We start from the raw sequence: 26,509 nt of genomic DNA on the forward strand, positions 1-26,509 counted from the left end.
CTGCAGCTCCTTGGGCTGTGCTTTCCAATACAATGCCTTCTGCTCTGCTGTGCATATTATTAGCAGACTGCCTGAAACATCACTGCTGACTACTGTAGGCCTTTGAAGCAAGCCTTAGAAACACATATGCCAGCCCATACGATCACACAACAACGCATACGAGTTTGGGAACAGAGCAAATACCTCTATAGATTGTACCCCGCCCTTGTAAATCTCTCTTGAAACATTTCATAGCAGCAAATACTCAGTTATACTTCTGCTGTGTCACCATCACATACGTAACAGTGTCATCTGGGTGTGTTTTCAGACCTCAGTCTCTAAGTGTGTGTTTGGGAGAGAGAGAGAGAACAAGATAGAGAGATATTTGTGTCCCCTGGGGTTCTCTCTGATGCATCGGGTGGCATATTGTCAGTGACAGCCCAAGTTATTGAGGCTAAGAGAGCATCACTTTACTTGCTCTGCAGAACCGTAATCCACAGAGCTGCAGAAGCTGCTGCTGCTGCTGCTCCATCTATATATGCTTCCTCTCTCTCAGATCATTCAATAATACACTGATTGATCTGACCCCATGTTGCTTCGATCATTCTTTGTGATCCGCTGATAACGATGAAATCCTTTTTTTCCCTCTCCATATGATGAGACGTAAAGATCTATCATCTGTAGTTTGGAGATGAGGTGAAAAAGATTGTTCCGCTCTTTGATCTTTGTTTCTCAGTCAATCTCTCTGGAAGCTATCATGTGCACATGTATGCTCACATGCAATGTGAGTGGGTATCCGTTATCCACGGGGTTTGTGTGTGTACAGCAGGTGTATGTGTGTGTCTGTGGTAAAGATAGACAGACGGAGGTTTCAGACCACAGCAGTGGCAAACAGCAGCAGGCTTTTGAAGATACACACTGTAGAAGGGCCTCCACACAGATCAGCCAAATGAACAATGGGATGAAGAAGAAACGTGCACACACACACACACACACACACACACACACACACACACACACACACACACACACACACACTACTCCCCTCCTGAGCTCTGCTCTGCATTATGTTAGCATTTTCATCCTGTCATTTTATCTTGTTTATGCCTTGCAAGGTGGTTAACCTCACTGACAGACCATAGAGTGGACCAGAGCTGCTGGTATATTGGAGCCTAGAGATGAAAGAGGAGCCGGTAGCTAAAAGACACTTACAAAAGCCTAAAGACACCTTTGTAAAAAATCTTGGTCTTTTCACCCTCTCTCCCATCCCTTCTCTTTGCCCTCTTCCTATTGGTCCTATTGGCTTTGTCGTAGCTCTGGAAATGCATGCTTGAGCAATGCCCTCAGCAGTAGTGGACAACAGAGATCTCCATGGCTCGTTTGAGTCTGTATTGCTGTATTGACCTGTTTTTTCTTTCTTTTGTTTGATAGTTTCTTCTTTTGCAGTGCCTCCCTGAATGGCATGTTGGAGACAGACCTTTGGCCAGAGCACTAGTCTCAGTGTATGATTCTGTATTGAACTGTATACTGTCCGGAGGGGCCAAATAGAGGTGGTCAGTACATGAGTAAACCAAATCATTAATGTCACTGACAGAGTCTGCCTCATTGATAAATGAAACTGACATTGTCAGCTCAGCCATGTACATTATGTATTGTTTAATATCTTACCAAAATAGCACACAATAATAATGCAATACCTCAGGAAATTGAGTTATTAACCTTATCAGTTCAGGCTAGAAATAGACTTAAATTTCCTAGAATCCCAGAATAAACTAAAGACATGTCACAATGTTCTAAAAGGTGATGCCACTTACTGATGTGCATGTTATGTGTAATCAGGTAATGGAAGTCAACAGCCACACTGTGAGGCTGAACTAAGGCACAGCAGTACTGTAGCAGGTATAATATTTACAATCTAGCCATCATCTAAGTAAGTGTAAGCATACTAACATTTGTTAATTAGCACAAAACACAAAGTACAACTAAGGCTGATGGGTCATTATTGACCCAATATTGGCACTATATGAAATGTTAAAGGATTAGCAAAGTTATTATTCATCTGTACCAAATTTCATTGCAATCTGTTTAGTAGTTATTGAGACATTTCACTCAAAACCACAAATGTCAATGGTGGAGCTAGGTGGTAAGTATAAGGATCAACAAAGTCCGTAGGATAGGCTACCTCACCTGGGAAACATTAATGTCTATACAAAATGTTGTGCCACTAAGTGCCCACAAACCAATGGGTGACGTCACAGCGTCTTTGTCCACTTTTATACAGCTATGGCCAATGCATTTAATAGCTGTTGAGATATTTCAGTCTGAACAAAAGTGGTGGATCAACAGACTGACAGAGCAACATTGTCATAATTAAACAAACCACAGTACATAGTTAGAGATTACAAGACTAGATTTACTACATAGTTATACCTAATTTCCACCACTAACAAACATCAAGGTCCGCTCTGGAAGGTCCTAACATTTTTTAGTATGGAAGACACCAGTGAGGGTCCCCAAACCCCTAACCACTTTAGTGGTGGTGGGAGTGTCCACTGAGCTGTACTGGACCTGAAAGACTACAAGTCAGATAGCAGAGCTTAGGGAGAGTTTTGGACATGGATAATGGGCAAAGGAGAGGTTAATGTCAGTCTTCTGGAGAGGGGAGAAGGCCCTGTCCACTCAGGATGACCGCAGGTTGGCCGTGACTGTTCTTTCACCTCCCTGTCTAAGAAAGCTAAGAAACCAAAAGGGACAGCCAGGACAAGAGAGGTTCGACCTTTATTCCAGCTTTTTGTTAAATGTCTTCCTCTAAGCCACAATAGGATTAGAAAGGACAATTTCAAGGTCACTTCTCACTGGGTATACGAAGCTTGAGACTTTCGTCACATGTAGTGACAGACTACCTTGAATTAATGTGAACTCCTCTCTTTTAGCAATAATTCATTATACCCACCCACACACACTAGCTGGCTGCTCTAAAGTTGTAAGATTGTAGACACACATACTTCATGTATCAACATAATAGTTGTGTACTATTAAATGAGCCAAGAAAGCATAGATCCAGTTTTATCTCAAACATGTAACTAATGGATATTTAGTACAGTCAGCCAACAATAGCAGGCAAGCCATCCGGAGCCAAGAATATATTTCTGAATGCTGAGTGCTTTGGGACACCGTCTGTGTCTATTGCCAAGTGCGCTGATGATTATCACATTGACTATAATAAGCCCGCAACATTAAGCCTGCACGCAAAGTGTAGCAAGACCATTCCTTTCAATTATCTGCTTAAAGAGTTGATCGTGCTATTCTGCCAAGGGTGCAGCAATAATGCCATTGTCCTAGTGGCACAGCAAGCTCAAAATAGTATCATAAAAACTCACTTTTCCTCTAGCACCTTATCCTCAGCTATATTCTGTTATCGATAGGAGTTTGATACTCAGTGCTTATGAATTCTGCTATTAAACATGTTGAAAAACTTTATAAAATTCTCCGTTTTTAAAAATGTTTTTTGTTGTAAACCCAGCAGACTGACCTTGTGTTTAGATACAATCCCACTAATTGGATTTAAGAGTAATGTATCTAACCTGAGGGGAGTAAAGAGTGATTGGGGACACTGATTGCTGTCATGTAACATTTTTCATCCCAATGCTTACCTCTATCCACAATTAATCTCTTGGGCTCTGCAACCACTATTTGCCTTCACACTGACTCCTTTTTACTGGCAGCTCTAAGCTTAAATAGTGGCCATATGAGTAACAGAGCTTGTCGCAAGAGAGGAAAGCACACTAGACCTCTCCCATTTCCAGGGAAAGTGTTAAGGGGAGTGGTAGTAGTTCTACTACTCTCTTTTTCAGTGAATATGAGCATGGGTTTGTGGAATGAGACCATTGGCTGTGGAACCCAAAATGCCTCTCCGTCTGTGTTTGCTGCTCTTTAGAGAGAAAACAAGATATGCCAGAATTGTTCATCTTGTTTGTCTCTCTGCCATTTTAAGGCAAAAGTGAAGAAACTGAGTGTCTCATAGATGCCAATAAACTGTTGATTCTCTCTCTGCCTGTCACGCAGAATGAGGCAGGACATTCTGTTACCCTGAGTTGCCAAATGAACATAACAAGGTGGCAATTAGCAGATGGCGGGGGCTTTCTCACTGTTTCCGGAGCTCCACTACTGTCAAAAAATTGCCTCATTAGACGCCCACTGACACCCCTGCTGGTGACATCTCTGCATTGCTTCCACTCTCATTTAGGAAAAGCATTGTCTATGCAAACCCATTGTAATTTAACTGCTGGTTTACTGGCTGCCTGGGTAAATATCTTTACTGCTAGTCAATTGCTTTGGCCCTGGTGAAGTGAGGGCATGCTGTTGCGCCAAGAAGTGAGAAGGGATTTAGCAATAGACTTGTCTTTTTGCTTTTGGCAGAATAGTTTTTGTGCCAAATTCATGCTGCACTGATAGTTTAACCTGAGTGCTATCTAGTGTGCATATTTAAGATGTCTATATTTCAATATTTCTCTTTACCACTGGGTTTACATTTAGGTTTTCTGGCTCATGACGTGAGCATCATTTTGAGCCATGCTAGCAGATGGCAATGTCAGTTGGTGAAATGGTCCACCATTTTATCCAGATTTAAATATCTCAACAACTTTTCAGTGGATCAAATTTGCTACAGACATTTGTGGTCCCCTGAAGCTAAAGCCTACTGACTTTCATGATCCCCTGATTTTTCCTTTAGCACAACCATAATTTACATTTTTGTATTTATTTAGTAAAATATCTCAACAGATATTGGATAGATTCCTATGAAAGTAGCTACAGATATCCATGATCCCCAGTGAATGAAGCCTACTGACTTTTGTGATTTCATGAGTTTTTCTCTAGCACCTGTAGTGTAATACTACAGCAGTTCAAAGCATTCACTTAGCCTGTGAAAAATCCATGGTTCCATGGTGCCCAGAGGTTCGCATTTATGGTTTTGAGTGAAATGTCTCGACACATTTTGATGGATTGACATGAAATTTGGTACTGACATCTATATACTTTGACTTTTCATCTAACATCACCTTTAAATTAAAACTTAATGCTAATTATCAAATGTAAGCATGCTAACACGCTCAACCAAGATGGTGAACATGGTAAGCATGATACCTGCCAAACATCAACATGCTAGCATTGTCGTGAGCATGTAAGCATGTTAGCATACTGACATTTACATTTAGCTTTGCCCAAGTACTTTGACTGTGTGCCTTCCAGCAAAAACAAAACACAAAAAAGAGTCAAAAATGGTGCTCTATGCTGCTAAGTCTGCTAAATAGTGGAAGGAATGAAGCTCTTGTCTGGTCTGGCTGAAAAACAACTTGTGTCTCAATGAAAGCGCTTCAGTAGTTTTGACATAAGTTACAGAAAATGACAGATGCTGAGGTGAGCTGAGAGTAGCACTTTCCCATGGCAGATACCAAAATCTAAGTGTCCTAGGGGACTTGGGAAAGGATGATGGGCAGCAGCATGTGCTATTTTTTCATTTCTGTGGATGTGTGTGTGATAGAGAGAGAGACAGACAGAAAGTGGGGGTTTTGTTATCCATAAATCCACGTGTTTTTTCAACACGTTTCAACTTAGATCTCCTAAAGAAAATGTAGATCTTTTATTATTGATCTAAGTAAGGCCTCCAGTCTCTTCTCCTCTCCAGCATATCCTCCCCCCTCATTTTACACATGTGTACATACTGAAAACTAATAGCAAATTTAGACAGAACCAGAGCAAGGTTTTGTGTAAGATTTGCCTTTATCCATACTGATATAAGAGGCAGAAGACAGAGAGTGGCTGTGGTGGAGGCAGCGACAGGTAGATGCACACATCACTTGAAAGCAAAGGCTTGCTGTATGAGAGAAAACAAAAGGTTAAGTGGCTAGCAGCGGAAGAAAGAAAAAGGGGAGATGCAGGGAAGGCCAATAGCTATTCAGAAAGTGATCTCAAACATAGGTGTGAGGAGCCCTGTGGGCATCTGCCAGGGCTGATGAATCTCTACAGCGAGGGAGGCAAGACGCACAGTCCGAGATGAAGCGATAGAATAATGATAAAAGGGTGTGTGTTCCCATGCATCATCATTACTCCTCTCTGAAAACATCCCCCTCCACCTTGCCCATTCTCTCGCCCTCTGTTTATAATGATTTGCCAACCTTGAACTGCAGCCCCCCTTTTTCCCACCAGATCCTGACACTCCCCCTGTGTGAGAGAATGTCTAATAGTCAGATGACAAGCCACAAAGGCTTCCATTGTATCTCACATGCCTTGTACTACCAGCCTGGCAGGCCAGTGATGCGCTGCCTTGTAACCTAGCGGGAAGCTGAGAGTTGCCGCTCCCTCCCTTTCTCTCTTTCTCCCTCCATCTCTGGAGCACGCTAACACAACCTGACAGGCAGGCCACAAAGACTACCCTGTTAGAGGCACTTGAGTGGGAGTTTGCTTTGGTCAGGGGAGGTGATTTGCATGTGTTTGTGTGTGTGTGTGTGTGTGTATGAGAGAGAAAGAGGGAGACGGATTTTTTTGACCCAGTGGGGTATATACTCTTAGTTGCAGGAATCCTGTGGTATTAATTAATTCCATCCATTTTCCATACTGGAACCAGCTGATCTTTCAAGGCAATGTGTGAAAAAGGATCGAGGGTGGCATTCCCAAGCGTGATGAAAGCCCCGGTGAAGGCAGAATCACTCCCATCCCCTTTAACATGGGAACAGGTCGGGTAGGGCAGGGAATGGGATGTGTATTGTTTTTGTGTGTTTTGGGGGTTTTCATGTCTCATAGCTTCTGGGAACATGGACCGCAGGCTTGTGGCTTTCCAGTTGCAATGTGTAGCAGCTTTTGTTTCCTTGACCTAAATTCCTCACATTCATTGTGCCAGTAAAAAGTCTATAGAGTTACATAATGAAGAGCAATGCTTCTCTTGGCCCTGGCCTTCACTTGGACCTCTGGCATGCTGTAGTTACTGGACTGTTTCAATTTAAGTAAAGCAGCGGGCACACTCAAAAGAATTCCAAAATCACTTGAATTATTTGCTCATGTGTGCCTGCAAAGCAAAAGAACTGAGTTGTGTTGAACTCCCAGTAAGCAAGAAACTCAAAACGCTCTTCATCAAAAATATTTTCAGTTCACAATACTTTACAATGTGGAAGGCTATATATTTTTATTTCCCAGCAGCCATCAATACTTTCTGCTAAAAATGGGTATTATAAAACTACTGTTCAAGTCTCAGAGTAGAACTCTTATAGAGTGTGGGATGCGTAGGATGCTCGTCACTTTAAATTTGTCATTACATTTTCTGTGGGAATATTTGTCTTTGTTACTTCGCAGTATGATTATTTTTTATTCAGTTTGTTTCTGCCAAATTGTACTCATTTGAAAGAGGGAATCTGTTGCATCTGCATGGACATGGGTGTGTGTGTGTGTGTGTGTGTGTGTGTGTGCAAATATTGGTGAATAGATTTGAATGGAGCTGAAAAGATTTTGATATTGAAATCAAAATAAGTCTAGAATGACTTTTGAGTGTGCGAACTGATCAATGAAGTCGTGAAAATAAGAAGTGTCTGGCAAACTGTGATAAAATATTCATCAGCAGATTAACCAACAGCAGAATTTGTCTTACAATGGGAAGTCATACATTGACAATCTCTGTAGGTGTCTTGTTGGGAGAGGTGTATTATCTTAATGACTGATGTTTCTCACAGTGGCTTAACGCAGATCTCATTTGGATGACACACAGCTTGATTTGTCAAAATGTTCTGATCTGGACAAGATCTTAACATTTGCGTCAAGAAATCTGACAGACATTGACAGCAAACAGAACCACATTCTGGCCTTGTAGAGCTGTGTTTGAGACCGCACAAAAGAGAAAAAACAGATGTCGAAGGCACATTACAGGTGTTGTTGCAGTTGTGGTAACTGTCAGAACAACTGCAACATGATGTCTTGTGTAGATAGTGGACCCTAGCGCTCACTACCGCAGTCATCTTTATGAGGTTAAGTGTGTACCCCATGTTAGGAAGCTTTGGGGAGAAAGTGCTGGTTATTGATGTCCACAGTGTAACAGAAGCCATATTCAAAGCACACCCTGCGTGTCCCTTCCCAAGGAAGGAGCTCCTGCAGTCCACACAGAGGACAAGTGCTGCTATAGTGTGTCTCAGACACTCTGTCAGTCATACGAGAATAGTAAATTTTGCTCCTAAAAATGACTGTGCAGCCCCTACACTTCCTCAAACCTCTGACTGCTTAAAATGCTGTCATTCCCGTCCTAAATAAATGTATGCACCCAGACTTCAACAGTCCTAATGTGTAACTGATTTTTGTAATGCATGCATTTGGATTTTAATGAAAGAGCCCAGTTAACATCACAACTTAAATATGCCTTCTTTGCCACTTAATGCCTAGCCTTCTCAGGTACAAGTAATCACTGTCTGGTCAAGGGCCATTTTTATTTGGGGCTTGAAGCATGTGTTGTTGTCCATCAGAGGACTATGGTGTAGCTTGCAATGATTTAAATAAAACTAAAGCACTGTTTTTTAATTGTCTCAAAATCATTGGGTGTTTTGTAAATGAGTGCCATGTAGATGTATGCTATGTGATTTAATTATTGGACTGACACAGATTTCTTTTTCCTTAACTCTAGGTAAGGTGTTGAATACTGATTTGCGTCACTACCTCAGCCTGCAGTTTCAGAAGGGCTCCCTGGACCATAAACTCCAGCAGGTGATCAGGGACAACCTGTACCTGCGCACCATTCCCTGTGAGTAACTTCCACAGACTATGACACCTAAGTCTCCTCTCTCTCTCTGTCTGGGCTATGCTTGTTGCCCTCTGACCCCTCCAGATGGCGTCTGGTCTGTTCTCATCTGTAACAATACCTGCACCATCCTACTTATTTTCTTGCCTGCATGTCCTATGTCTTTTAAAGTAGTAAAATCACACAGTTTTAGGCTTAATGGAAGTCTGATGTCCTAGGAAAACCTGAGTAGACTTTGATATGCAAGGCTAACATTACCTACCATGAGTGAAATATGTTTTAAGACTTCAGGGCTTGTAGAAAAGCTTTATTGGAATAGAAAGGAATGACACACTTTCTCGTTTTTTTATGTTTCATTTAACAAAAACAAGGTTTGAGACTGAATATATGAAGTATTGAATTAAGATTTTTCAGACCTTGGTTATCTTACAATTAAAGGCGTGCAGCTCTCTTTACTTCCTATATCAGTGTTTTTTCTTTATGAGTCCGCGCCACCGCTCCTTTCAAAATAGAAGAATAAAAAACCACAACAAAACATTTTTGTTTTTATACCCGACTGATTTTAAAACGGCCAACAAGGCCATCAGGCGTAAATGAAAGAGCAGCTGCAATTGTCTGGGCTGAACAGCTGAGTAAAAAAAAAAAATTATCGCAGCTCCAGACATCATTAATTATTACATTTTGCATGGAGGGAAAGTCATTTTAAAGGCATCTTTTGAAGTAGCATTTAAAGTACAATAAAGCTGTAATGATCAATTGAAGAAAATAACATTTGTCTATTTTCTCATTTTACAGAATAAATCTGCCCACAGATTTACTGTAGAAATATATAAAATTATTTACAGTATAAAACGCTAAATGAGACCTCAGTGCTCCTTAAAATGCAGACATATCTAAGTCTCTTGCATCTCAATTGTTGTGCTCAGTTTCCTCCTCATCTAAAGACTATTACAGTTATTTAAGCACCAATCATAATTATAATTTATTTTTTCCTTAGTGGCTCAGCATATGTCCCGTGTCCACTCTGGTCATGCCAACCTGTGCAGTGACCTTGCAAAGAGCCTAAATAAACCACTACAGCATGATGCCTATGCTCATCACAGCAGCCCAAATGGCATCTTAGAGTGAGAGAAGCATGACTTCATTCTTCCTCTACACACAGTGAGGCTTTATCAAGTATTACACTTGCCTCCCTCAAAACATGACAGGAGTTGAAAACAGTGCCAGGGGTCCAGGAAACCACGAAATCCTTGAAGCTGGGCTAACTCCACTGCCAACTACCTGTCTTTTTCTATGAATCCCTGGGCATTAATATATCTGTCATGACAATCAGCTCCACAAGTCTCTTGTCAGATGTAAAAAAAAAACAGAAAGGATAGTGGAACTGTAAAAAATGTGCCCCAGGTTTTCAATCTGTGCAATTTTATGGGAGAAGATTGAAGAGAGCTCCACATAAGTTATATGGCACTGAGACCAAAGACAGCATACAGCTTTGCATTGATGTAGCTCAGCTTGGAAACTTTATCCTACCATGGAGAAATCAAAAGTTTAAAGATCAATTAAAATATTGCTAAATCAAGTTTTTCCTTTTGCATTTCATATAAAGAATGTGTTTATCCACAGTGGCCTATAAATTACTGTATAAATACAGGCCAGAAAGCCTCAAGAAATAAATGGAGTCGTTACAAGGTCAAATGCAACAAGTGCTAGCCACTTGAGCCTGATTTCTTTTTCCTATTTCTCATTGCATCAATCTCATGCTCCTTTTCATTTAATAACATTTATCATTATACAGCAGAGCTTCATACCACACATATTGTGCATTCTGATATAATCTCTCTATGTTGTAGAAGAAATTATTAAATAATATTCATATTCGTGAGAATCAATCAGTATTAATTATTACATAGGATAAATACATGAAAAAGGTCCTGTACTAATGAATAGTAGCATTGCGACATTAACCTTAGCAAATATTAGCTAGTTTAGTAATGTTAGTAGGGTATTCTGATTTGTCTTGTATTCATCAGACATTACCTCTACAGTACCTCTTGTTGTTGTAGAAATTTAAAGTTGGCACTGTTTGATCTGGTATCCGTTTCTATAATTTTACACTAGTTTTTTCCTCTGTTTCTTTTTTATTTTCTATTGTTCAGATACATTTAGCATCTGGAAGCCTTTTTGGTTTGTCACTTGGCTTCTGGTGCCCCACTGAGTGGGTGTTCAACCTGCATCACAAAATAGAGCTCACACATAATGCTGGTGAGGTAGATATTGTTATTAAACCACGATAACCCCTGTAGACCCAGTAACTACACAAAGATTTACACTTTTATTCTGTTTATGCAGTTGTTTCATATCTTCAAAGAGATGCTTGTGACGAACCACACACAAGATGGAGGTTAAAACAGTGTGCTTTTCTAGTGAGGCAGTAAATTTCCTCTTTCTTTTCCTCAAAAGCTCCTTATCCCAGCGCTCCTGCTCAGATAACAGTTTCAACAGTCTTAGCAGTCTCTCTTCACTGTCTATCCACGGCTGGGGTGTAATCATACTCTTCCCTCACAGCTGTCCAAGTGTTGTGACTGAAGAGATGCTTTGCTTTGTGAATTCACCAATTTGTAACACATCAGTGTAGAGTGCATCCAAAGCCTTCATTTCCCTATTTGCTTTATTAAACCTTAACCTTATTGTCTTTTAACATCACCTCTAGAAGTCATGTTTTACAGCAACACTTGAGATATCAGATTATAAAATTAAAATTACAAAGGCACGTGATAGGTTTATGACAATTTAAACAGTAAGGGTGATAAAAGGTACTTGAGAATTTTCAGGTTAGGCAGCTGAATAAACAATACAAAGCTTAATAACCACATTTCTCTATCCTCTATTCCAAAACAAGCTCATATTTCCGCCTTTTGTGGCTTTGTTGGTCTCCCCTGATTGCTCTGTTTGACATAATAAAAGATTGCCTTTGCAACAGACTAAGCTGTTTCAGATGTGATGGCTCATACTGCAGATGGATGTTGACACAGAAAGAAAATGAAGAATGGGGCTAGGATCCTATTAAAGTCCGAGTTAAAATCCCTTGTGCCTGTAGCACAGCCAGATAGCAGAACAGTTCAGCTGAGGTACTGTTAAAGCCCTGATTACATCTAAGATGATGGTAAGATGAGTTGGCAAGTTAGGGAGCATAACGTAATTTTCTTTGTCTTACAGATGAGAGCGTCAACAAGGCAAAACATGACACTTCCTTTAACCAGTTGCAACAGTTATGGTAGATTATGATTTAATGACTAACTTTGCAGGAACTGGAATGCAGTGCAGATTTTCAGAGTGGCAGTGTGTTTTTGGTGAAGAAAGTAAAAATTATCATCATATTCCAACTGTTGCTTCAAGATCATTTCAGTCATAAAGCAACTGACCTTGACGATCCCCACTGGCGTGAAAAAAGACATGTCAGTGAATTTTACTCCCATGACCTTGGAGAGTGTCGCCTTTTTATAAATCTTTCCCAATGTTTGAAACAGTTGGTAAAGCTGTAATCTTTAAGAAATGTATGCACCCAGATCTTCACTGTCAAAGTTCTTTTCAATAACATTGGTTTATTGGATGAGCTCACAAATTCATTCTTTGGTTTATTGGAAATCAGGATGTCTCTGAAAAGGTCTGATACAAATACAAAATCTAAACAAGATTATTAAGTAGTGTTGTGCAGACAAGTCACCAATAAACCTTCTATGTTTAATCATTATATTCCATTATATTGCAGTGAAAACCAAGCTGCGCGTGGGATTGAGTAGAAATTATTTAATGAGTGCACGGCAGATCCAAAAGTCATGTAATTATTCAATAAATATGCAGAAGGTCAATGGTGGAGTTCCTTTTTTCCCCCCATTCATCTAGTTGATGCACACCTCTCTAATTCCATTCACTTATTTATTGCATTAACATAGGATTGAATTGCATCCTTAAGGAATAGAGGTGCGGTTATACACAGAAGTCAAAGAAAAAGTGCAATTAAAATCCTGCTCATTATCATTATCATCAGTTACACCTCCTCTGTATTCTGACAGCTGTGCTGCTCTGTAGAGGATATTTTTTTATCTGCTTCATATTTTAATAATGAATTCATAGTTTTTTTGTCCCAGCTCTGTTGACTATTCATGATGTAGACACAGATGCACCCCTGAGTGCTTTATTTGGACCCCATTACCACCACCACATTCCCACTCGTTTGGATGTTCCTTTATCTTAAACTGTGTCACTGTTGGCAGGCACCACTCGGCAGCCCAGAGAGGGGGAAGTTCCTGGAGTGGACTACAATTTCATCAGTGTGGCGGAATTTCGTGACCTGGAAGAAAGTGGGTTGCTGCTGGAGAGTGGCACCTATGATGGTAAGTCTCAACACAACACACACTGCAACACTACATTACTTTATTTTTACGACTAGACCTATGTTGAACAGTATATTTTGTTGAGTTGTGTACTTACACAGCAGCCAACACAAGGTCTGCACAGACATGCAAACACTAAAAGTAGCAGTGCTACAGAAAATGAACAATGGTACTGATAATAATAGTAATATCAATGATAATAATTGTATGAACGGATGTGCAGGAACAGGAGGGCAGCAGGTGACTCGCAGCCACAGATCCAGACTTCACAGCTCCAAAGCCAGATACACTTGCAGAAATCGATAGGAGTAGAGAGGAGAGCAACAGGAAATCACAAAACTACTGGGAAAGGGAAGATGTCGAGTTAGTAACATGCATTAATGGGATAAGAATGCACAGAGATAGAGAGGGATAGGGGCAGAGAGGAGCTCAGTGCAACATTATCCCAAATGTTTCCAACAGTGTTCAAACCCAAGTCACCCAAGTGACTTTTGAAAACCTGATTATGATCATTATTAGTCGAGTCTGCAAATCATTGACATGTAATGAATAATGAGGGACAGGTAGGAAGAGGATGAAGAAGAAAAGTCTTTTGGGAGGATAGTTACTGTTTAATGAAGAACTGTCAAAATACATGGACAAGGACACAAACACATCACACCTCTTTTAACTATCTGTCACTCTCTGATGCCCCAGAAAAAACCCTGGTGTTGTGCATACATGTTACATAAATAGGCGTTATACACTGCTTCTACAGATAGCAGATGGATTTAACAGTAGTTTAGCCATTGAACTGATAAAATCAAATATCATTTCAGTCAGTTGTGTTGCCACATCACAATTGAACAACACCAGAGCTCATATTGACGTCCGACCATTGAAAGTACAGTACATCGTCCCAGGCTAACCTGGGGGCTGGGCTGCAGCTAAGGATGAAACCCCACATGATGCTGTGCACTGTTAGGTCATCAGGTGAAGTCAACACATTGCCTATGTCATCAACCTGTCACCATAAATATGAAGTAACTGGAGATAAAATATCCCCAGGTGATTTTGTTGCTGAAAAGAACTCCTGGTCCTTTACACACTGTATCGGACATGTGTTTGCTACGTAAGAGCTCTCTCGTCCACCCTCTGTCCCATATAGAGACTGGCTCTTCAATCCTGAATCTATGAACCAGTCAACAGGATGAATAATGGATCTTACCTTGAATACACAAGCCCTCAGAAAGTTAATTATTAATGCCCAGACTTATGACCTCTGAGTCGCCAGAGATAAACTGTTAGAGAAACTTTTCACACACAAACACAGATCTATAGACAGATAGGCAGACACACTTGAAAGCAGGGAGGAAGAGATAATTACCACGTAATGAATGATTTCCCCATGGTGAGTTAGTCATTAACTACAGATCTGTTACTATTTGCTACAGCCCGTATAGTGTAGATTGTAAAATTAGCCTAAGGGCCCATAGAAATAGAAATGTGTTGCCTCTGAGAAACATTTTAAAACTTTCACTAATGTTTATTTTCAGTTGTGTGAGTTATAGCATTGAGGTGGGGCAGGGGAGCAGCAGTGGAACATGAATTTGATCGAATTTTATTTGCATTGAACACACCTAATTTAAATTATATTCCATAATCTGCTTTTAGTGCAGCAATGTGCAGCTGTTGCAGTTTATTAATCACATTTAAATTAGATTTACAGTAAAAAAAATTGTTGTGGGTAATATTCAAATGTTATCTCTTCTATTGTTTTTGTGTGTTTTTTTTTCTTCCCTGCTGCCTTGCTACAATAATAATTTTCTTTTTGTGTGACAAAGCTGAACTTAACTTTGTGTGACATCCCATCTACTTTTTCATTGCAGCAAGTCATTATTCATTTGTCTCTCTCCCTCTTTTGACATGCCTAGCTTCTTCAGTACATGTTGCATTTCTCTGTCTGAATGAGGCCTTACTGTATCTATGGTTGATTGAATGGAAACATTGACCTAGGCAGGCATGATCACAGCTGTGACTAATCCTCCAGACCTGTGAACAAGGGCTTGACATATCCACGGTTAATCTGTAACCAAGAGTGACAATCAGTCCCTCCGCTTTACTTGGACCAATATATATATAGCTTTTCCCAGATTGGTTGTCATATTGCTCACCAATGACATAAAATTTCAGAAGGCCAATATTATGAAAATACTTAACCGAGCATTAAAGAGGAAAATTGCGTGTGTTTATGAGATTACTCCTCAGCATTAATCCATCACATTTTCAACTCCCTCTGCATTCCAAGCAGGTTTTAGTAGCAAAGTGGATGGGAAAATCTGAACCACACAAAAAGGAGAGATTAGTTTGCCAGTTTGTGTTTTACAGAATGATGGACATGTCAGGGTGTGAGTAATACGTGTTACCTTAGCTGTGTCGAGACTCTCAAGAATTAGATTTGCATGTGTGCAAGAGTGTGTACATCTGTGTGAATTAGGGCATATCCAATTTTCTACCCCTCACCGTGGACAGTACAGAAAAGCCAGTAATATGAATCATTCATATATACAGGGAGCAGAAATGGACCAGCAGAATTCAAGGAAAGCAGGTGTCTCTCTCTGCTGATACTCAAAGTTAACAACAGTAGGGTTGGTACAAAAGTTGATATTGCTAAAATTTGTTAAGTATCTATTCCATATACCAATATATCATGGGCTTTCTTTTCTAGTTGTCTAATGCAGGGTGGTTACAAATCAGCAGATTTTTCTTACCCTGGTGGTACCCTGGCTTTTAGTAGTGGAACTACATTAGGCTAGATACCTTTACTGGCTATGTTTGCATATTACACGACCAGCATGGGAAGCTTTACCATGATTACATGTTGGAGGTTTAAGGTAGTAGCATGGGTCAGTGCAAGGATTCATTGGAAATATTAAATAGTACAGAACTGCACACCAGATAAAGCATAAAAGGCTGGGACAAAGAACATGTATGCACATGAGTTAAGAAATATTACAAGAGACTGAGGCGTTTACCGTCATTATTGTTGCTGACTACATCCGTGTTTGACAATAATAATGATAAAGTTCGCTCACTTGTGTAATATTCTGATTATACAACTGTTACCATGTATTTATATTGTTGGACAGTTTGCTTGAAATTGAGGATTCTAGAGCGTCTAGTAACATCAAGGCTGAACATACATTTCCAATAACTCCAGAGCATTGTAAAGTCCAAAAGTCAAAATATATTGAAAAAAGATAGATGTAATCATTTAAAAACATTGCATGTTTTTATCTCATAAAACATTTTGCGTTAACCCATCTATGTTAACATTTAGCCTTTGAAAAACATTTTTAACTGTAGTCACAAAACTGTTTGCTCTCTGGCTTGCCACACACAAGGAAGGCATGTACCTGTATTAACAGGACAGTCTAGCAGAAATCTAACAGCACCTTAAATTATATTTATTAAAGAAAGTTGATTTAATTATTCTATAAATCTTTAACACCTGCAAGGAAATGGCATAGTAATATGTTTCGTGCTGCCATGCTGATTTGATTAAGTTCTAAATGTCTAGTTGACCAATCAGATTGAAACAAACTACTTGCTGTGTACAGTAATGTAGACCAGACAGTGCTATGGTTCTTTGATTCTAGCTGACAGTTACAGTCTGTAGCTGTAGGCCTGCTAGGGGCCACTTTGACAGGGCATAAAGATGATGAAATCCCCTTTGTGCTTTACAAAATGTATTTCCCTTGACAATCATGGACTTTACTAGAATTTAAATTGACCGTTGTCAGGGAAAATAATTCCTTCCCAAAGAATACGGAGTCAAATAGATGTTATGAATCGTTCTTTATGTAACGTGGCCACGGAGAGAACGCACGGTTACTCCCTTGAACTCAGCATTTCCTCTCCTTAAGTACAGAACAAGTACAAAGAACAACAGCCAACAAATGGTAGATGAAGGAATACAAATGGCAGAGTATTAGCATACACTCAAAAACTCTTCCTGAGCTAAGAAAGGAAATGCAAATGTATGTGGCATCAGAGATGTTTCTCTGATTGGTCTATGTTATACTCTCACCTACATGCCAGCAGACATTTATTGTAAAAACAGCCTTTTATTAGGAAAAACCCTGTAACCAATGCTAATTTCTCACAAGTTAGTTACAGTGAAATCCTAAATCAGCAACTTATAATGTATTTCTCACACCGTCCCCTTGTTTTGCTGGACCAAATTGCCGACAACAATTTTATAATAGGGTCTTTTTTGGTATTATAGGCTTTGTGAAGTTCTGTGGCAAAGCTGCATAGCTGTGGATTAGACAGAAACAGGGCAATGGGCCAGAAGTCACAGAGGAGGGAGGGTGCAAAGGTGCTGCGCTAACAACAGCTGAACACTCCTAGGAACTGGCAAAACAGAGGCTTCAAAGATTAAGAAGGACCTCATCTCTTAGGACTGCACTGCTGATAACATAAAAGTTGGATTAGTGAAGAAAACAAAAAAAAACGTTGAAAGTGTAAGCAGAACAAAACATGGAAGAGAGCGAGATTATGATAGATGCAAGCAGCTCAATAAGAAAAAATAAGGATGAAAGTAAAGAAAGTAAGGGTTGGTAATTTTATATTGGGTGTCACTACACAGACTAAGGGGATGAACATAAACTACAAAAGAGGTCTATTTATGCGACTCCAATCATCTAACAGTCGATTGTGAAACTACACACACACACACACACACACACACACACACACACACACACACACACACACACACACACACACACACACACACAGTAGAGGAATGTAGGGTTGACAAGGTTGGCTTGCAAAGTGTGTGCATCCATGCCAAGCAGGGCCCGGGTCCTATGCCAAGGCTGGAGCACAAAATGGGCTTCACCCGCCTTGGGCACTGGCAGTCAGTGATGAGGCCCGGACAGACTGGGCACTGCCCAAGAGAGTGGAAGCCCATCCTCAATGATTAATGAGGGTCTGTGACTGTGGCTGGCAGGTTCAAAGAGGCAGACGGATAAACGCAGAGGGAAGTTGGGTTGGGTAAAGCTTTTTCGGGAGGCAAATTATAAACCCTTGAGAAGTATTCCACACTTCCACAAAAAACACATTACAATTGAACAATTGTGAACAATTGAAAACACAAAACTATTTGCTAGCATTTCACATTGCTGAATGACATGACCTGCTGCATGAATCTTTGCTATCTAGAATTTCCATCACAGCCTCTGATGAAAGTTATTTTGAAGTATATTATGAATATCAGAGAGGTTATGGTTATCTAGCGCTGGTCAAACGCTGGTCACAGTTGTACTCACATTTTATTCAGATTCTGACGAGTTGGAGATGAGATATGCTGGCAGCTGCTGGCTAAAGTAGATGACGTGACATATACACACATACTCACACACACAGACACACACACACTTTTATACGCATTCTTTCTCACCCATAAACACACATGGCCTTAGTACATGGGAAGCACATTTTTAAAAAATGTTCCCTTTGACGTGTAACCACTTCTGAGTCACATGAGTGAATAGCTGTGTAATTCACTGATGGTGCCAAGAAAGTGTTTGCCCAGCTGTTAATATGAAAATGGCATTACTTTACACTGTCCACCCACCACTATCACAAAGCTGCAAAAAGGACTTTAATGTAATAACATTATGCTGAAATTATCAGCCCTCTGTGCACACTGTTTCTGCTGCTGTTACTGTTACCAGAAGTGGTACAGTAGTTAATGTGGTAAAGAACAGTAGTAAATATACATTTTGTGTACAGTATAATTGCTTGAAATGCCCATGTAGCTAACATGTTTGCGAGTGGGCAACTTAACAGTACAGCATACTATAGAAACAGTCAGAAATGTGATCCATCATTAGGGTACCGCTTGCGATCTTTCTCGTTTTCTTGCTCATTGATAGATTTTTAATAGAGCACAGCATGTTCATGTGTTGAATCAGTGCCCATATCAACAGGTGTCTATTTTTGTTTCATGGGGAGCTGTTAGCATAGTGGCTCCCAGGCCTTCCCCCTCTTTTTTTCCTAAGAATGAACAACCCATTAATCTAATGCAGTAATTAAGGTGGAATATTTGAGGTGGCCACTCTGACATCATCAGGGTTACCAAAGGGTGACCAGACATCCTATTCAAACTTATTTTTGAATTATTCCTGGCATCCCAATAGGGAAGTTCATTGTCCTGATAATGAGACAGGATTATAGACAGGTTAGATCAGGGTTTTCTCACTCGCTTGCTCTCTTGAAGAGATCAGTCGTGAGGGAAAGTTTAGCAGCAGCCTACACGTCACTAGATGAGCTATTACGACAGCTATAACTACATTGGATTTAGAAGAACAACAAATGGCTCATTCTGAACAACAATTTTTTAGTAAACTAACTGGTACGTTTGTACATCTCTAAAGTAGGGTCTACCAGTGTTGCTACTAGAAAGTACTAAAATAAGTGAAGTGCCTATTTTTATTCTTTTTAATCTCCTTCTTTGTGTCTTCATTTTTGTTTTGTTTTTATGCCTGCCACATGTAAAGTAGTATCAAATCTCATATTCTTTAGTTGTTCATTTACTTGTCTATTATTTATCTATTGGAATCACAAATATCCATCCGTGTGATCTGCTCAGTTTTTGCTGCCCATGTTCCGGCTGTTATCAATAATTAAATCTAATTGTTATTACTAAAGCTAGTTGAAATCTTTTGAAATGATAAAACCATAGACTGTATAAAACATAATATTCAGTTGTCACATCAAAAGAAAGACGGGAGACAGTTTTTTTGTCACATTAGAATATTAATAGGATTGAGGATTCTAACTATATTAAATGGAACTGTGGTTAATTAATTACTACGGTATATTACAATACGATTATACATTGCACTAAATAAAATGATAGAACTGACTGCCTGGGTAGCGCTGTACACAACATTCACTGGATATAAATGCTAATTAAACTGCATTAATTAAACTGCATTTGTTAAAATAACTTGAAGTAAAATGAATAGCCACATAAGATTCAAACAAACAGCTCATTTAATTAATTTAGCCCAAAGACCTGACTCCTCAAAGAGATATCTCATTAAATTCTTTAGGTAAAGTTAACAACACCCAGCCTCCAGTTCAGGTTCAGTTTTTCAGTTGTATAGTTTCACATCCACAACGGATGAAGTTATACATTCTCATCATTGACTGCTTTTCATACTGTGGCTTACAGTATAATTAAAACTTGATCTATCTCAGTGCACTTCCTTATTGTGGCCACTTTGTCCCAGCTCCTTGCTAATAGGTACTTACAGAGGGTATGTGCACCTCGAGGAGACCGAGGAGTTCATAAAGCAAATTACCACTTTTAATTTAACTCCCTCAACACGCGTTCCATCATTAAGCATCCTACTAATTACAAATCTAGTATAGGACTTAATAGTTTTCAAGGTACTGAAATTAATACTACATGGATTAAAACATGGATTAATGTGATTACCTTAATCAAGTATTATGTATGACTTTGTATTTAAATGCAAATCAATCTGTATCCTATCTTGTTTTGCCTTCCTATGGAAAACAATAGTTTAATACGGTTTTGAAAATATTTATTCCAATGAGAGAAATTAAACTGTAAGAAAACAAGTTCATTTTGTTTGTGTGGAATCTTAACTTCCACAAATGTTTTGTCTGTAAGCAAGTGCTCTCTTTCTCTTACTCTCGCCTCCCATCCTTCCTCCTTTGTTCCCATTCTCGTTTCTCTCTCTTCCTCCCAGTAGACTCCTTCGTCACAGTATCTGTCCACTCCCAGATGTGCTGTTTAACTGTTACAATAAAATGTTCAGCCACTCAGACACATCTCACTCTTAACCATGCTACAATCCCACACAAACACTAGAGGACTGTGGTTTCCCATAGACAGAGAACAAACAGTGAATCAATATTTGTACCATACCCTCCCACCTATTTTCTCTCCTCTTCTGCTTTTAGATTTTCGTCCTTTCTGTTATTCCTTATTCTCTTGCACAGAGAGAGAAGGTAGTCAGTGGTAAAGTGGGTCACCCCTCTCCAATAGTTGAGAAAGACTCGCTCTGTGGACTAAGGCTGTTTGCTGCATTAGGCATCAACATGACAGCAAAGGCAAGCTGATGGATTTAAAGGGGCAATTGAATGCATGAGAACCTACCTTGGCATAAATGCTGTAGTCACAGTTCCTGGGGGAATGAAGCAGTAAATATGACAACACAACAGTTTTTGGCTTTGGTCTGAGGGCTCTGGCTACTACAGTAGTGAATCATAAAACTAATAAATTAATAATATTTATGTTAAACATAAATAAAAGGACATGTTTTGAAACACCTAGAAATACAGTAAAACAGTACATAAACAAGAGATTGAATGGGAGTCTGCTTTTTCGCAGACGGGATACCAGTGAGGGATCATGTCTCCATTACTTTACAAGCTCCTACTAGATGGTAGGGCGGCTAATCAGCAGGTTTGAGTCTGGATGAGCCTGTGGTACAGTGGGTAAATCTTACCTTACGGATCAACAGAGTGGGTCATTTTTCCAACCAGTATGGCTCTGCCAGATATGATTAGTAGCTAATAATCAGACTCCCCTATGCCTCACATTAAAACAACTGCCACAGTTCCCACAATGGTGGAAAAATCCTCCAAGCAAGGATTCTAAAGCTGATGATACACGGAGCAACTTTTAGAGCAATCGTCCAGGGCAACGTTGCCGTCAATGGTAATGAGTAAAGATAACTACCGTAATCCTCTTCCCCCACCACTCCTCCACCCGCCCTGCACCGCCGCCATCCGTTCAAAACATAGTCGGACTAGCCACTAGCAAGACTGCCCAGCAACATTGCTCAAAAAGTTGCCGCGTGTATCATCAGCTTAACAGTTTCCCAGTCTTTGCGTCAATGCGGGGCTGTTGTGGGGTTAGAATTAAGATTAGATTAGATTTTCGGTTAGCTAAGTGTAAGGGTTAAGGTTAGTTACTGTAAGTAGTAATGGAGGATACAAGTTAGGATTGTGCAATAAATATAGTCAAAAAAGTCTCAGATTTGTTGCCTCTTTCTCCCTTTTCTTCAGGCAACTACTATGGGACCCCTAAGCCACCTGCAGAGCCCAGCCCTGTGCAGCCAGACTTGGTGGACCAGGTTCTGTTTGATGAAGAATTTGACACGGAGGTCCAGCGAAAACGCACAACCTCTGTCAGTAAGATGGACAGAAAGGACAGTGCTGCACCAGAGGAGGAAGAGGAAGAAGAGAGGCCTCCTATGGTCAACGGCCTGGGTGGTGAGAGGCATAATTATCCATTTATTTTACTGCTTCTGCAGTTCTTAGAGCTAGTTTCTAAAGCACTTCTTTTCTCCAAATTTAAACCCCAGCAGTTTTTTGTTTGCTCGTTTTTTGCCCAGCAGTTTATTATATTATTCTCCGAATGCAAAAAAGCAGGAACATTTTTGTTTTTCCCTTATCATTCTTTTCTCCAAACAAACATTCTCAGGATTAGCTGTTCTGCATGCAAGGTCAGCACTAAATCACAGCCCTGCAAAGTCAAGAAGTAGCCAAAGCCTGTTAGAGATCAATAGACACAATCCCTCAGTTAGAGGGATAGACTTTGTCCTTGTTTGATTCCCTCACAAGAGTGTCCTCACATGGCCCATGGCAAAAACAAAATCAGAACAAGTTTCAGCATATGGTGAATGGTCCTCATTATGAAAGTACTTAGAAAATCTCTAACTTCTGTTATTATAAAACACTACAAAATAAAATAATCATGGTCAGAATTGTGTGCCAACATGTTATATAATAACCATCCATATGAAATATGTTTCACTCATAATACAAGTTACCCATCTTAAACCAGCCAACTGAAAAAGTAGCAGCTTGTGGCCCTGCTGTACCAGGCTCCCTCAGCTGTCCTGTTCTCTGTTATGGCTTCAAACACAGCCTCAAACACACCCTGTCCTAGTGTAGTATGATGGCACTCCCACTGCAAATTGTTACCCAAATAAGCCATGCTAATTTCTTCTCTGTCCTTTGACAAGTCTCACTGTGTAAAGGTTCTTTCCCCTTCCTCCTGTGAATGCTCGGCAGGGTTCATATAATACATACAAATAGATTTTTGTGAAGTTGAACTAGCTTTTATGTTACAGATGGGTCTTTGGGATCAGGGAATTTGACAGTATAATGACATTTCCTTGAGGACACACCTGAACTTATTGCCTTCAGTATATACACTATATGCGTTAGTGACTGTCTTGCAGATACATTGCTTTGTAGTCTATTTAGGCTGGTTTCATTTATGAAAAAAATTACCAATCCATATTGTATAACAATGCCCATTTTGTTATTTGGTGTATTTTTCTGATACTTGAGAAAAGCCAATTACTGTGGTTCAATAGACTGACCACTCTATACTAATATTCAACAGGGAGAAATTAAAGTGTATGTCTTAACTAGTTCCACTTCACAAAAATCTATTTGTATGTATTGTATGAACCCTGCCAAGTATTTACAGGAGGAAGGGGAAAGCATCTTTACACAGTGAGACTTGTTAAAGGACAGAGATGAAATTAGTGAAAAAAAGCTCTGTGAGCGTGTAACTACTTATCTTACATACAAGAGAAAAAGAGAGAAACATTGTCAGACACATCGACTGTGGCCTTGGGCAGTAATGATGGCAGTGTGGAGCCCAGCCAAGAAAAAACACTCATCGTAGAAGGATGTCACTCCTATTTCTGTTATTCACGAGTATAATCTCGAAGGGAGTTTATTATACCTTTGTCAGCATGTGGATGGATCGGATTGTTAAAGTGGTGAGGAGGTACAACAAAAGGGGTAGCAGCAGACACATTTCTATGCCCTGAAGGTAGTTTAATAATGGTCATGCATTACTGTTAACTGCCATTTTTCTTTTGTGTCCTAGCATTTTCGTCACTGAAGCCTACATGTCCTCATCAGCAACAGCCTCGTTTATATTTCTCTGCAAGGGCTGAAAGCTGCTATAGCCTAGAGCAAGTGTCTGTATGTGGTCATTTATTCCGACTTTATAAGTACAGAAACCCGTCTATGGTTCCATCATGAAAGAGAGGCCCCAATTTCAGCTTAAAAAGCTCTTGGCTTTTCCCAGTCAACAGCTGTCACTTTCCATCCCTGCCATTCAATTACCCCAGCTAAACAGACATGGGCATTCAATGCCACGATGAAGCTAGGTCATACACAGCCAGATGAAAACCTGCAGATAAGAGCCTCACACAGACTGGCACACACACACATTAAAGATTAGGCAAATACACATACACATGCAGCAGCCTGTGTGATACTAATAGAGTTGTGATGTGGCGCTCGCGGCTGGGCTGAGGCATTGGTCAGCTCCTGCCCTTGCCTTGGAGGCAGTTCCCTGTTCATTGCTGCTGACATGCAAATCCTATGGCAATTGCTGCGCTTCCATCCTCTCTCTGTGTACTCTCTCTCTACCCCTTCCTCTCTTGTGGATGTAACCATCCACCCAGTGTACAGAGGAAGATCAGCTCGAGCGACAGCAGCAGCAGGGAGAGATGCAAGAAGCCCAAAGGAGATCCAATGGCGCCACACTCTCACCTCCTGTCTCTTTCTCCTTCTACCACCTCCCATACCCCTACTCCCAACCCATTCCTCTTTCTGTCTCCATGCCCATGTCCCTCTCCAAATGCCGGGCCACAGAGCACAAGGACAAGGCGGAGTGGAGGAAGACAGTGCCCAGCTACAGCCAGTCAGCCGGGTCTATGGACTTGCGTGCATGGAACACACAGGATGAAAGTCAGGAATCCTTGCCGAAAAACTGGGAGATGGCCTACACTGAGACCGGCATGGTGTATTTCATAGAGTAAGTAGCCTCTCTATTGCTACTTGCTTGCATTGTTTTCCCATTCTCCCCAGTTCATCTCTTTTACCGTCATTTAAAGCCAAATGTGTGAGATCTGGCAGGGAGTCCTTTCTACTTTACATTCAACGCATTCCTCTGTACTGTATCAAACTAGGTGTTGGACATGGAAGTTATCTGTAGGCACAGCAATGGCAGTTGTGTTTTCCTCGATTAAGTTTTTCTTTTATTTCCCCTGTGTGTGATGTCGGGTTTGTTGGCTAGTGCTAAAAGCAGTTGTTTACCTGGCCTGTTAGTGTGGCAAGCAGTCACAGAGCCAGGTGCTGATGCTCGCTGCTAAATCAATAGCTCATTCTCCCAGCCAGAGAAACAACAGGCCAAATGGAGCTCGCCACCCCAGACCTGTTCTCTCAGTTCTGCTCTTTATGATCTCTGCAGCTGCTCATTCTTTTTTGTGTAGTTTATGTATTCCTCATTTCCCTCTTTACTCTGTCCCATTCCCGCTCTCTCTCTTCCTTTTACCTTAAAGGGTCCTCTGAGCTTTGTTAAAATTTTACTAATATTTTAAAACCTTCTTTAATAATCTGATCCCAAAAGATTAGAAGTTAGCCATACTTGCTGTTTTCTGGGAGCTGTGTGCTCTGTTTATTAGAGCTGGTGGAATAGCTTCTGGGCTAGTGGCTCCTGAGAGTTGCCAGCCTTAATTACTGAATTGACACAGTATCTTAAATGCTTTTGAAATTAATTTTACTGCACCTAAAGCCCTGTCTCCTTTTTGTTCTTTAGTCACAACAGCAAGACCACTACCTGGTTGGACCCCCGCCTTGCCAAGAAGGCTAAGCCTCCTGAGAAATGCGAGGAAGGAGGTGAGACAATATCTGCAGATACTTGGTGTGGTAGTAACATTTTCATGGGCACTTAAACCCCTCAGTCCCACTCATATACTGTCCTCCCTGCCCAAACACAGTTATACTCCATCCCAACTCCCTGCTGCATAGTGCAGCGTGTCCATGAGCCACATCCCTGCCTCTCTGAAGAGGGCGCTGGCTAACAGACGGAGATTGAACAGCTGAGCACGCCTGGTCACAGTCATGCCGGTGACACAGCACAAACCTCCAGTCTCTAGTCTGCCCCTCTCCTCCTAATAGCTTCTGGGACACATGCAGGGAGCTCATCAGTGCAGCATCTCTCAAAAGGCAATTTTGTATGGCCCCTCTTGCGTAAAGATCTCCTCTGAGCCGCATGTGTTTTTCACACAGGAGCGTAAACTCAAGATGTTGCACGCATACACACAACTGGAAAGAAAGGCTATTACTTTCCAGGGAGGCCGTATAACAACTCAGTATTTCCTCCTTCTCCCCTGCCTCCTCCACAGTGTGTATTAAGCCCTAAACACATAGTGACAAATAAATGCAGGCCTCTTGTTCTCTGTGTGTAGGTAAGCATGCTGTGAAGCTGCCAGTCAAAGATGCCTCATTGCATGTGTCC

The 26,509-nt window shown here is 40.6% G+C and overlaps 1 protein-coding gene across 2 annotated transcripts in view; it reads left to right on the forward strand.

Annotated features, from left to right (window-relative positions):
• LOC123975411 (membrane-associated guanylate kinase, WW and PDZ domain-containing protein 3-like) overlaps positions 1-26,509 on the forward strand; it is a 110,414-nt gene that overhangs the window by 59,166 nt on the left and 24,739 nt on the right. For both annotated transcript variants that reach the window (XM_046056879.1, XM_046056880.1), the window contains exons 2-6: positions 8,639-8,755; positions 13,027-13,146; positions 22,243-22,449; positions 24,862-25,024; positions 25,808-25,887. In XM_046056879.1, coding sequence (XP_045912835.1) covers positions 8,639-8,755; positions 13,027-13,146; positions 22,243-22,449; positions 24,862-25,024; positions 25,808-25,887 — 687 coding nt within the window. The remainder of the gene's footprint in view (positions 1-8,638; positions 8,756-13,026; positions 13,147-22,242; positions 22,450-24,861; positions 25,025-25,807; positions 25,888-26,509) is intronic.

The sequence above is a fragment of the Micropterus dolomieu genome, linkage group LG08 (assembly GCF_021292245.1).
Source record: "Micropterus dolomieu isolate WLL.071019.BEF.003 ecotype Adirondacks linkage group LG08, ASM2129224v1, whole genome shotgun sequence".
NCBI lineage: Eukaryota > Metazoa > Chordata > Actinopteri > Centrarchiformes > Centrarchidae > Micropterus > Micropterus dolomieu.